Source organism: Colobus angolensis, unplaced genomic scaffold, assembly GCF_000951035.1.
Source record: "Colobus angolensis palliatus isolate OR3802 unplaced genomic scaffold, Cang.pa_1.0 Scaffold466, whole genome shotgun sequence".
Taxonomy (NCBI): domain Eukaryota; kingdom Metazoa; phylum Chordata; class Mammalia; order Primates; family Cercopithecidae; genus Colobus; species Colobus angolensis.
The window spans coordinates 216,674-229,354 of record NW_012118110.1 but is presented as its reverse complement, the minus strand read 5'-3'; the positions used below and the strand labels follow the sequence as shown (position 1 = coordinate 229,354).

The 12,681-nt window shown below is 52.4% G+C and overlaps 1 protein-coding gene and 1 pseudogene across 5 annotated transcripts in view; one reads left to right on the top strand and one right to left on the bottom strand.

Moving 5' to 3' along the window:
• Window positions 1-3,269: 3,269 nt before the first annotated feature.
• LOC105523488 lies at window positions 3,270-11,205 on the bottom strand (annotated as a pseudogene).
• ALDH3A1 (aldehyde dehydrogenase 3 family, member A1) overlaps window positions 10,861-12,681 on the top strand; it is a 10,570-nt gene continuing 8,749 nt past the window's right edge. For 3 of the 5 annotated variants that reach the window (XR_001003614.1, XM_011958299.1, XM_011958298.1), the window contains exon 1: window positions 10,898-11,035. Coding sequence is in view for 1 of the 5 variants with exons in the window: in XM_011958295.1 (XP_011813685.1) it covers window positions 11,283-11,361 (79 nt within the window). In the remaining 4 variants the exon portion in view is untranslated. Of the gene's footprint in view, window positions 11,362-12,681 lie in introns of all 5 variants that reach the window. The other 2 variants (XM_011958297.1, XM_011958295.1) reach the window with 2 other exon arrangements.

Below are 12,681 nucleotides of genomic sequence, written 5' to 3'. Positions count from 1 at the left end.
CCAGAACAGAGCCCAAGCACCTCTGCCCTGCATTCAGGGTGACCCAGCTCCACCCCACCCATCGCACCCTCTCAGGCCTCCATGAACAGACCTGGTCAGGCAACGCATTTGTGCTTGTTAGTCAAGGCCGGTCTCCAACTCCTGACCTCAGGTGATCCGCCCGCCTCAGCCTCCCAAAGTGCTGGGATTACAGGCGTGAGCCACTGCACTTGGCCCAGACTCTTTTATCTTCCCCACACTGAAACTCTGTCCCCATTCAACACTCACTCCCCATTCCCCTCCAGTCGGCCCCCGACAACCATCATTCTAACCGTTCTACTTTGTGTCTCTATACATTTTACCACTCAGTACCTCGCGTAAGTGGAATCAGACAGGATTTGTCCTTTGGTGACCAGCTTATTTCACTCAAGGTTCATCCACGTTGTAGCACACGTCAGGATTTCCTCCCTTTTTTTTTTTTTTTTTTGATGGAGTCTTGCTCTGTCGTCCAGGCTGGAGTGTAGTGGCACGATCTCAGCTCACTGCAACCTCTGCCTCCCGGGATCAAGTGATTCTCCTGCCTCAGCCTCCTGAGTAGCTGGGATTACAGGCACCCGCCACCATGCCCGGCTAATTTTGTATTTTTAGTAGAGACAGGGTTTCACCATGTTGGCCAAGCTGGTCTCAAACTTCTGACCTCAAGTGATCTGCCCGCCTTGGCCTTCCAAAGTGCTGGGATTACAGGTGTAAGCCACCGTGCCCAGCCTTCTTCCTTTTTTTTTTAGAGACAAGGTCTTGCTCTGTTGCCCACCACTGGAGTGCAGTGGTTCGATCATAGCTCACTGCAGCCTCAAATTCCTGGGCTCAAGCAACCCTGGTAGCGTGTGCCACTATGCCTGGCTAATTTTCTTTTTTGTAGAGATGGGGGTCTCACTATGTTGCCCAGGCTGGTCTTGTGCTCCCGGTCTTAAGTGATCCTCCACCTCAGCCTCTTGGGTCGCTGGGATGACAGGCATGAGCCACAGTGCCTGGCCTTCCTTCCTTTTTAAGGGTGAATAATATTCCATTGTATGTGAATTGTGTGGATGGTTTTGAATGGCTCTGGGGGCTCTGTGGTTGTCTCAGTGATTATGGGTGGATAGACACAGCTGGAATGGAGCATGCTCCAGTTTGGGAGGCACTGGGGACTCACCCACTCCCCACCCATCACCAGGGGTCCCAAGGCCTGAAATGCCATCTTCTTGGGCTCTGTACTTCCTTCGTGTGCTCTGGGCCCTTTGCCCCATGGAGACCTCTCCCAAGGATGAGGGAGCAGAGCCAGCCCTTCCATATCTTCCAGCATCTCTGCCATGTAAGCAGAAAACTAGACATTGGAGAGCTGGTGAGAGCTAAAGGAATCATGAACCTAAGTGGAGAGAAATGGGACCTTTTTCCTTCCTTCCCTGGAACCTCCCTCACACACAGATGGGCTCCCCACCACTCTGTGCCAACCATGGGGCTCCAAGGGACTCCCTGATGGAGATGGGGGTACCTGCAAGGAAAGGGGTGGCGTTTCATTGCCCATTGGGATGTCTTCTCATACAAGAGACTAGCCAAGCCACCCTCTGTGTCATTGGAGCTGGCTGAGCAAGAAAAAAGAACGAGACACAGATGGCTGGGCAGAGAGGGGCTGAGCGCGGCGCCTGCACACGCGTCTTGCATGGGGATGACGCGTTCACTCCCTCTGGGCCAGCTGCACCTCCAGAGGCTTGCTGGGTGGACCGCCTTGCGGATGCCATAGCCAGGGACCTGCTGGCGAGGTGAGGGGCCCCATGGAAGGCAGTTGGCGGAGGGTGTGGGGGGCAGCAGGAATCTCTGTCCCTCTCCAGGAACCCAGTGGCGGGTAAGCACTGCAGGGGCTGCTGAGAGCCGCACCTCCCAGGAGCACCAGTTAAGTCTGAAGTCCTTCGCTCTTGCCCGTTTTTCTCCTACCAGCCGATATTCCAGAGGGAAAGCGAGACCCAGGGTGGGAGGGGTAGTGAGGCCTTGACCCCTTCCTCAGGGCCATAGGACCAACCCTGGCTGGGCAGAAGCGCATTCACTAAGGTCTGCTTAAATTCTCCTGGACTTGGCGTTTTGATGTGGGACACCAGCCAGGAAGGGATGGGAGCTGTTGGGGTGTCTCAGGGATGGAAAATAAAGGTTGGACAAGGGACAGTGGGAGGCAGTAATTGGGAAGAAAGTCATTTTGTATTCACACTTGGGCCAAATAATATTGTAAAACTAAAAGTACAGGAGGGTTCTGTACTTTTAGTTTTAAGTGGGGGGCAAAAACCTTGGGGCCCAGAGGTGGGGAGGGGAAGGGGTGTCCATCCCAAATGCCACAGCCAGGGCCTGGGGTGGTAGTGGAGCAGAGGTGAGTCTGAAGCTCGTGTCCTGGCAAAGGAGGGCAGCCCAGAGTGGGAAACTGAGTACAGACATGCGCATGTGATGACGGGAGCAGAGGCGGGAGGGCCCATCAGCACAGTGGGAAGGTAGGAAGAGCTCGCAGACAAGCCAGGGGAAGTGGAAGGAACAGCACTGGAGGCGAGAGGAAATAACCAGGGGAAGTAAACTGCTCCACACAGGGGGAAATGGAGAGGATAACCCCAAGTATTTCAGCCATTACACAAAGGGAGGCTGTCAGGATATTGTCTGAAAACAAGCCCTAGCTATGCAGGATTGACGGGATACATGCGGAACAGTAAGGTCGAGAAGGGCTGGGGACGGTCCGTGTGTGGACAGACAAGACACAAATGTGGTGCGCCAGCAGTGTGAGCCACAGACAGGCGGAGCTTCAGCTTAGAACACGTGATGATGAAAAGCAAAACTTATAAAGGAAAAAAGTCATAGACCCGTATGGACTAAGCAAAATGTTGGTTAAATACACAAAGCCAAAGTTACTAGAATTGTAAGGAGAGCTTGATCCAAATACAGTTACAGTGGGAGATTTCAATACACAGCTCTCAAGCCAATCAATAAAAAGGAATGATATCAAAGAATAACCAATACATTTGATTTAATAGGTGGAGATTTTTTTTTTCCATGTGTGTAAAGTATAGTTGTTAAAACAACAGAAACAGAGTAAAGAGGCTGTGGCCCCTGGGGGGCAGTGCCGGAGCAGGGCCCTGCATACTTAGACCTGGGGAGAAAGGGCTCTATGCTCCAGCAGGTCTAGGATTGGCAGGCAGGGAGGTGGGTTCTCATGTGTTGGCCCTCATCGCAAAGAATGGAGATCTAGTGGGGCTGATGGTGGGCTGGAGAAAGCCTGATCAAGATGCCACTGTGGCCTCAGTCCCCTCCTCCAAGTCCCCCACCTCTGACTGCAGGTAATCTGCAAAGAGAGCCCCGGCTGAGCACAAGACAGCCCCAGGTCGCCCGAGGTGGTCAAAGCACATGGCCAGCTCGTGGTCACCCAGCCCATTGCGCATGATGTGGTGCTCCAGCAGGAGGGCCAGGCAGAGGAACAGCATAAATGGGTTCCCCTGCCAGACACCTGGGGTAGGGGCAGCCCCATTGGTGTTGTGGGTGGCAGGGACTTTCAAGGGTCTTTCTGGGAGCCTACCTCTCGCATCAAGAGGGAGCCTACAGCCGTGTTACCAGGGCAGACACCTCCTGGTTGGATGGTGGAGATGAGGAAGATGGGGAATCAGGGTGGGAAAAGGAGGAGAGCAGTGGGTGTGGGAAGTTTGGCAAAGGCTTGGAGAGGGACTTGGAGCTAATAAGGGCCGTTGGGTGGGGCAGCTAGACCAGAGGGTCCCTCCTGAAGCCCATGTTATCCCTGAGTTGCTGGAGGCCATCCAGGATGGCTTGTCTCAGGTGACACCCCCTGCTACCAGGCCCCTGGCTGGCTGTGGCCAGGTGGTCAATGGCATCTTCAAAGGTACTACCTCCTCCACTGGCAGGCCTCAGCATGTGCCTGTCGCACGGGCTGCCCCCTGTGGCCACCAAAACCAGTGTCTGCCACTTGGCTGCGGGACCCAACCTGTTCTCCCTTATGTTCAGGAGGATCAGGGGGCAGCGAACTTCAGGTGACCACGCATGCGGAGGGCATCTTCAAAGGCGAACTCTCGCTTGAGCTCCAGCAGCAAATTCAGAAGGAAAGACTTTCGTTCCTTCTGTGTTATAATAGGAAAACAAAAATAAAGGGACCTATATAGTTTAAGCACCAAAAGAAACTAGAAAGTGATTAAAACAGAAATCAATGAGCTAGGAAACCAACACGCATCCCATTCATACTTTATTAGAATGGATGAGCGACCCCACGCATCTACGCATGCGCAATGGGCTGGACGACAACGAGGTCTTTGCAAGCGCTGATGAAACAGACCTGAGCACATCGTGACTTGCAGTTTCCCTGGTAAGGGGGATGGGGGCAGCAGACACATTCAAGACTAGAAATGAGAACAGAATTTGGAGAAAACTGTATTCCACACTCTGGCAATATGTTTGCAAACCTGGGGGGATGGACTCCCCAGGATATGAGTCTCCTCAAGGGGACGCTGGGTCAGATTCTCGGGTGAAACCCGGTTCGATCACTCACTAGCTGTGTGACCTTATGCAAATCATTTAACCCCTGTGTGCTTCATCATCTATCAGATGGAAATAATGATAGTTCCTGCCTCTTGGGTACTTGTGAGAACTAAAGGAGTTCATAAGTGCTCAGACCTGGCACACAACAAAGGGTCAGGAAGGGGTGGAGTTGTTATTAAATGGTGTCGGCACACAGGCTGTGCATCTGCAAGAAAATACAACGTGCGGGCTGGGTATGGTCGCTCACGCCTGTAATCCCAGCACTTTGGTAGGCCGAGGCGGGTAGATCACGAGGTCAGGAGTTCAAGACTAGCTTGGCCAAGATTGTGAAATCCCGTCTCTACTAAAAATACAAAAATTGGCTGTGCATGGTGATGGGTGCCTGTAATCCCAGATACTCAGGAGGCTGAGGCAGAGAATTGCTTGAACCTGGGAGGCAGAGGTTGCAGAGCAAGACTCCCTCTCAAAAAATATATATATATAAAAAGAAAATCAATGTGCATTTTTAGTTGCATTTGTAAAATCAACTCTTGATGGATTCAAAGTAAATAATAAAACAATAAAAATCTCAACAGAAAATTAGGAATTAATCCTGGGGCAAGGAAACCCTCCTAATCTAAACTAAACCAGATTTAGCTTTATAAAAAACTTTTATATAACAAAAGATACCATAAATAAAGTCTGTGGACAAAGCAAAGAGCTCCTAGATACTGACAAGGAAAACACAAACGCCTTCCAAGAAATGGGCAAATGCCAATGGCCATTGCATGGTGAGGAATGCCACCAGACGGCAGGGAAACGGCAGAGTGCCGCACACCGCCAGGCCAGCTGGAACTACAACAGCCCCTTAGGGCCACCTTGGTGGACAGTCACCGGCAACACCTGTGAAGACTGACAAAGCCAGCATCCCGGGGATCTAACACACAGAAATACACACGCCAGGACATGCAAAGTGGCCCACGGAGCATTGATCCAAAGTGGAAGGCAAAGTGGTCTCCCATCCACAGCGAACACTGTGGTTACTTGCACATTCAACATGCTTGCCACTGCTTTCCCACGGCCACCAGGAGGAACGGACTCCAGCTCCCGGTCACCCTGGAGGGAGTGGGGTCAGAAGATGCAGAAGAGGGTGCATGATGAGGCTCTGCTTTTAAAATGCTGACAGCTCCCAATGTGTCTGTACATTTTTGTGTGTGTTAAGTAAGCACTGAGAAAAACTTAGGGAAAATATTGTGGATTACTGACGAGACACTCACATTGAGAAAGGGGCAAACCAAGTACACACAAAAGAAAATGAGCTAAACAATGTGTATTATGTTTGTAAAATTACATTTGTGTGATTATTGTGAAGACATGAAACTTAAATTTTGTTTGCATTTTTCGAGTAAACATTATATTTCCTGTGTGATGAGGGTGCATTCAATGTCTGTTAAGATGCAGGATGGGGCTTCCCAGGCCCCAAGAGACTGGCAGTACCAACCCAAGCGTGCCCTGGCATGTCCTCCTGGAGTGCCCCTCCTGTGTCCCTTTCAGGACGGCCGGGGCATGGGCTGGTCTGCAGAGGCTCTGCAGCTGGGGCTGCAGCCAGGCGGTGACTCAGGCAGGTTCCGCCTGGGCTGGGAGGGCCGGGCATTCCTGCTGTGAGGCTGCCTGTGCCTAACTCACCATGACTTGCACTTTGCTGCCATCTTGCCTGGCAGGCTGACTTAGCCAGGATGGCCCTAGTACCCACTTCCCCTCCAGCCAGCACTCATGCCTTCTGCCCCACTAAGATGCCCTCGGCAGAGGCTTCCTGGGAGCCAGGGCCTGGGCCTCGGAGCCACAGCTTCCTGGGAGCAGAAAAGCCCAAGGGAGATGGGGTGAGGACTGGGGTCCTCTGCCGCATCTTAGGGGAGGCTCCCTGTTGCTCACACTCACCTCCCGAGGCTGCAAACCTGCAGCTTCTCTGACCCAAGGCACTATGACTAGCGGCAGATAAAGAGATGAAGAAGCCCCGGAAGTCCTTTCTTACAAGTCCCCAGGAGGTGCGGACACAGTGGGGGAAAGTGTCCCGGGCACAGCCAGTTCTGCTGACTTCGTGCCTCTCCAAAGAGGGGCTCTGTAACAGTAGTTGACTGATTGCCCTCGGCTGGGCACGGTGACTGGATTACAGCTCTCTGTGGCCTTCAACTCCTGGGCTCAAGAGATCTTCCCACCTCAACTTTCCCGAGTAGCTGGGACTACAGGTGCGTGCCACCGTGCCCAGAGGAGTTTTACATTTTTTGTAGAGATAGGGTCTTGCTTGGTCACCCAAGCTGGTCTCGAACTCCTGACCTCAGGTGATCTACCCGCCTCGTCCTCCCAAAGTGCTGGGATTACAGGTGTGAGCCACCGTACCTGGCTGAACACTAAGTCGTATTCCTTCTATCTAAGTATATATTTGTACCCATTAAGCAAGCTCTCTTCATTCCCTCACCTCCCCACCCTTCCCAGCCCTGGTAACTACCAATCTATTCTCTATCTTCATGAGATCCACTTGTTTGGCTCACACATGTGAGGGAGAACACGTGGTATTTGTCTTCCTGAGGCATAACACTTTTAACCAATGGGGAGATCCCTGAGACCCGCTGCCTAATTTTCTCCTTTCTATTCCTTTTTTTTTTTTTTTTTTGAGACAGGGTCTTCCACTCTGTCCCCCAGGATGGAGTGCACTGGCACGATTACAGCTCACTGAAGCCTTGACCTCCTGGGCTCAAGCAATCCTCCCACCTCAGCCTCACAAGTAACTGGGTGCATGCCACCATGCCCAGCTAATTTTTTTTTTTTTTGAGATGGAGTCTCGCTCTGCCCTTGTCCACGTTGGAGTGCAGTGGCGGGATCTCGGCTCATAGCAACCTCCGCCTCCCAGGTTCAACTGACTCTCCTGCCTCAGTGTCCTGAGTAGCTGGGATTACAGGCATGTGCCACCATGGCCAGCTAATTTTTGTATTTTAGTAGAGATGGGGTTTTGCCATGTTGGCCAGGCTGGTCTCGAACTCCTGAGCTCAAGTGATCCACCCACCTTAGCCTCCCAAAGTGCCAGGATTACAGGCGTGAGCCACAGCGCCCAGCCGCCCAGCTAATTTTTTATTTTTTGTAGAGATCGGTCTCTCTATGATGCCCAGGCTCCTTCTACTCATATAAAGGAAGTGGTTTCCCCTCCCAAAAACTATTTCTAATCTAAATGTTCCTTGAAATTTAAGCAAACTCGCTTTTCATTCATTCATTCATTCATTCATTCATTCATTCATTCAACCCTTTTTTTTTGCTAGCTTTGGGTGAATTTGCTGAAAATCGTCTTGCTAAATGATTGCTTTTCTGTCCGAGGGATGGTTTGGCATAGTGGACTGCTTCCATATCTTACGAGGTCTCCCTTGCGCCAGGATATGGTACTGAACAAAAGTTGAGATCTCTGCCTTTGTGGACATTCCAGTCCATCGGGGGGACAAGGAGAGAAGAAAAACAATCAACACATAGTCACACAAGCAAATATATGCTTGCAGGTTGTGACAGGTTCCTGGAAGCAAGGAAGGTTTTATTTGGGGGGTGGGAGAGGTCAGGGAAGCTGAGATCTGAACATGGGTAAGAGTCTGGTGCAGAGTGGAAGATAAAGTGTCCCAAGGAGCAAGAACGGCATGTGCAAAGGCCCTGTGGTAGGAAATTGCCTGGTTCAGTCAAGGAATGCCAGCGGACTGCAGTGCAGTGAGAATGGTGGAAGTGGTGCGAAGTGAGGCCGGTGAGGCAACCAGGAGCCAGGCCCCTCAGGGGCTCACAGGCAGTGGGAGGAAGCTTCCCGACAGCAAGGGGGCGCCACCCAAGGATGTGAATCAGGGGAGAGACATGCTCAGGTCCTCATCGTCTGCACATCTCTCTGGCAGCCACTTGGAGAGGGCAGCTGAGCCTGGACTCAAGGAGAGTAGGCAGAGGGCAAAAACAGTGGCCTGGGAGAGAGAGAGAGAGTGACAGCCCAGGCAAGGATGAGGCATCGAGGATGGAGTATTAGGACTTGCAAAGATTAAATCATGCTTGCAATCCTAGCACTTTGGGAGGTTGAGGCGGGAAGATCAACTGAGCCCAGGAGTTTGAGACCAGCCTGGGCAACATAATGAGACCCATCTCTACAACAAATTTTAAAATTAGCCAGGCGTGGATTGCTTGAGCACCGGAATTCAAAGCCGCAGTGAGCCATGATGGCACCACTGCACTCTAGCCTGGGCAACAGAGCAACACCCTGTCTCAAAAAAAAAAAAAAAAAATCCGAAAAGCAAGTATCTGTAAGTTTCTATCACAACCCACACTTTTGCCACTACTGAAACTATAACCAAAACCCAAACACGCAAACAAGGATTTTGTTCTTTGTAGATCTGAACTGCTTCTAGGCTCCTTGCTCTGACTCTTCCACCGCTACTGCTGCCACTTTCGACGACACCCATGCCACCTAAACTTTCCAGGATGCCCTCGGCCCGCCAGGCACTGTTCTGGTCACTTGGGGTACTCACTGCTGCGTTGCTGGCTTTTGCTAGTTGATTCCATGGTTCTCCTAGGGGAGGGCCGCTGCCATGATGAGCCAGCTCTGAATGGCCTTCGGCCTTGCATTCTGCCCTCTACTCAGGATCCAAATTCCCAGGGGAGTTGGGGAGGCCTCGTAGGGAGCCCACCCCAACCCATGGCTGGCCTGGAGCAGGCACCTGGCTGGCCATCTCACCAAGTAGGAAGGGGTTGCCTGCAAAGATAATCAGCTGCTGCCACCAGAAAAGGGGAGAGGCTGGCACCGGCCTGGGCCCCGCCTGTTCTTCCCCCTCTCAGAAGGCACCCCACTTTGCACCTACCACCCAGTCCAGGCCCCCCCACCAGGTGTGAGGTCCTGCAGATGCTTCCTTCTGCTCTTTCTGTAATGTTTCTCATTCTTATTTGGGGGTCTCGTCATTTCTTGCCTGCATTGCTGGAAGCTGCGGCTTTAGGGCTAGACTTGTCTCACACTGTGCCGTGTCCAGGGGGTTCTCTAAACCAAAATATAGCAGACATTTGTCTGTCTGATAAGCTCCTCAGTGCCCCGCACCCCCACAGCCGGCCTGGACTACAGGCCTCTGTGAGCCTCCACCCCAGGAGTGTCATTCACCTCCACACCTCCTGCTGGCAAGAGTGGACACATCGCACCTTCTCATGACATAGTGTTCCCTGCCTCTGTGCCTTTCTTCTGCTCTTCCAGCCCCCTTGCTCTTCCTTGCTCAAATGCTTCTCACTCAGCTCAGAGGATGACCCCTCCCACGGACTCTCACCCCAGCCCCTCTAGCATACCTCTGACTACCTGGTCATTGCAGTGTTCACATGATTTTGAAATTTCCTGTTTATTCTGTCAGTCAATAAATATTTATTGAGCATCTACTATAGATGCTGTATGGAGATCGCAGCAGTGAACAAACCAAATTCTAGCAGCCAGGAGTTAAGGGACAGGTAGCAAACAAGATATAAATGCTCCAGAGAAAAAATAATGGAGGAAGAGGACAGCATTGCGCTATTTTCCACAGCACATTGGAGGAGAGCTGCGTGGATGGAGGGGAAAGGGGCTCCAGGTGGAGGGAAGCAGGAGGGCCAGAGCACATCCTCAGGACTCCTAGGCCATGACGGGACCTTGTGTTTGCCTCGAATGAAATGGGAAGCAGGGACCCCATGCTGGTAAGCAGCCTGCGGGCAGGTGAGGGTGGCGGGAAGTGCCTGGTGAGAGTCTGTTCCACACCTGCCTCCTCCCCACAGCGTGGTGCAGAGCAGGAGCCCAGCGAACATTGATCAGAGGGCATGGGAAGGGCTTCTCCAGACTCCTTCCTTCCCAAGCGTCTCTGGTTTTCGGTGACCACACAGAGTTCTCACCCTCCTTGGCCCTCTTCTCAGCTATTCAACGAGAGGGCAGATTTACGGATTGGAGACGCCCATCAAAAGACCCCAGCCTGTGGTTCCCCAGGGCTAGGGTCTCTGCCTCAATGGGGCCCTGTGCACACTGGGGGGTGTGAAGGGCCCGGGGCAGCACTGGCTGGGAGGGGACCATGCTCTCACTGTGGCTCGTGGCTGACCCCTGCCAATCTTATGTAACCAGAGAACTCAGAGAATCGCATCTGGCAGTGGCAAGTCTGGAAAGCTGGAAGAGCTACACGCCAGGCTGAATCAATCAGCAGCCCCTATGCCCAGGGCAAACACAGACTGTTTTGAAGATTGACTGTGTGCCCTGCCCAAGCCTTCAGAAACATTCTGGCATTTCAGAAGCAAACAAAAGCAGACAGCCCGGGACCTAATCCCCAAAACCAGGGCTGTAGGGAGCAGAGGTCCAGAGGACGCCACACCCCACATTTGAATATTTTTTTTTCTTGTTACGCAAACTTCCTGGGCAGGAACTCCAAGGGCTCAGTGGGCAGGAAGGAGGGTCCTTAAATACGTCCCCTCTTGGCTGTTGCTGTTCCAGGAGCCCCAGTTACCAGGAGAGGCTGTGTCAAAGGTAATCCTCTTCCCTGCTTACCTTATTTTTTCTCTTGTCTAGGTGGAGCCTGCCCTCAGAGCGGGGGCCCTAAGTGTTAAGAGTCCTACATCATCTCCCAGGGGGCTGGTCCCTGCCTCCGGGACCATCATCTCTGGAGCATCCTCCTGGACCTCTGGCAGCTTTGCCATCCCCCAAACCTGGAGGCGGAGGTCCCAGGAATCCGCGGAGCAGAGACACCAAGGTGGCCGTGGGGTGGGAGGCCTTGATGGGCCGTCAGACTCCATCACTGGAGGGAAGGCAGCAGAGCCAAGTGGTAAAGGCACGAGCTGCCAACAGAGATGGATGTGGGTTCAAGCCCTGACATGCCATTTACTACCTGTGAGACCAGACAGAGCACTGAGCGTTTCTCAGTTTCCCTTTCCTCATCTGTAAAACACACTCATAATTGTTCCTTCTTCATAGGCGTCACTATAGAGCTTTTATGAGGACAGAAGGCAGTGAGGAAGGGAGGGGGTGCCACTGGGGGGCAAAGTCAACACCAGCACAGATGAGAGGAGCGGGGTGCAGGAACGTGGGGTGTGAGGCGACGGGTTCTGGGGAGGCCCCAGTGCATGCAGCAGCAGCTCCCATTCGGGTGCAGCTGCAACGTGATGGTCTCCACTCATCTCTGTGAAGTGGCATCTTTGTTAACCTGTCTCTCGGGGAAGGCCTGGGAACGCCGTCCTGCCCAGAGACCACCGTTCCGAGTGGCGATGCTGGGGTGCAAGACCAGTCCCGTCCCACACTCACCAGGCTCTTCCCACCTGGGCGGCCTGCCTTGGTGGCTGGTGCCTAAGGCTGCTGCCCTGCTTTTACCGTACAAGGCTCGGGAGAGAAGCAGGACCTTCCTGCAGGGCTGGGGTTGTGGTCAGCAGGAGGGGCCTGGCCCATGGAACTGAGAAGGTCCCAGAGAAGGGGCTTCCCCAGCCTCCTATCAGATCATAGGGAGGGGCCATGGAAGGGCCAGGCTTAGAGCACCCTCGAAGCCAGCAGGTCCCTCCTCCCTGTGCAGAAAGCCTGGGGCTAGGGGTCAGCCTATGAGGAGGGGAGGCAGAGAAAGGATCAGAAGCCACTCTCTGGAATGTAGGCAGGACCATATATCTATATACAATATAATTATATATTACTTATGATATATAGGGTTTTTTTTTTAAAAAAAATGGAAATACCCTATTTCTGCTGATGTTAAAAGCTATGCCGGGTCTGCAAGTGACTGAGTATCTCTGGAAGGGGAGTCAGGAACTGATAACGGTGGCCCCTCTGTGGGGCAGCACCTGACAGCTGATGGAGCAGGGACGAGGGTGGTGGACATTTTTCTGTGTCCATTTGCTATATTTTACATTTTGTTTCATGAGCATGTATTGCCTATCTTAAAATGCACCAAAATTTAAAAAATACAAGCTCATTGCAAAAAGTCAAACATTGCAGAAGAGGAAAACAGATCATCAATAATTCCACCCCCAGCAGTTGTCCCATCATGTTGGGGGCTACCGTTCTAGTCCTTTCTTGCATGTTAGAACACACACACGCGCGCGTGCACACACACACACACGCCTGGTACATCTGTTGTTCCATAACCCTTTCCTTTCCCTTCCCTTCCCTTCCCTTCCCTTCCCTTCCTTTCC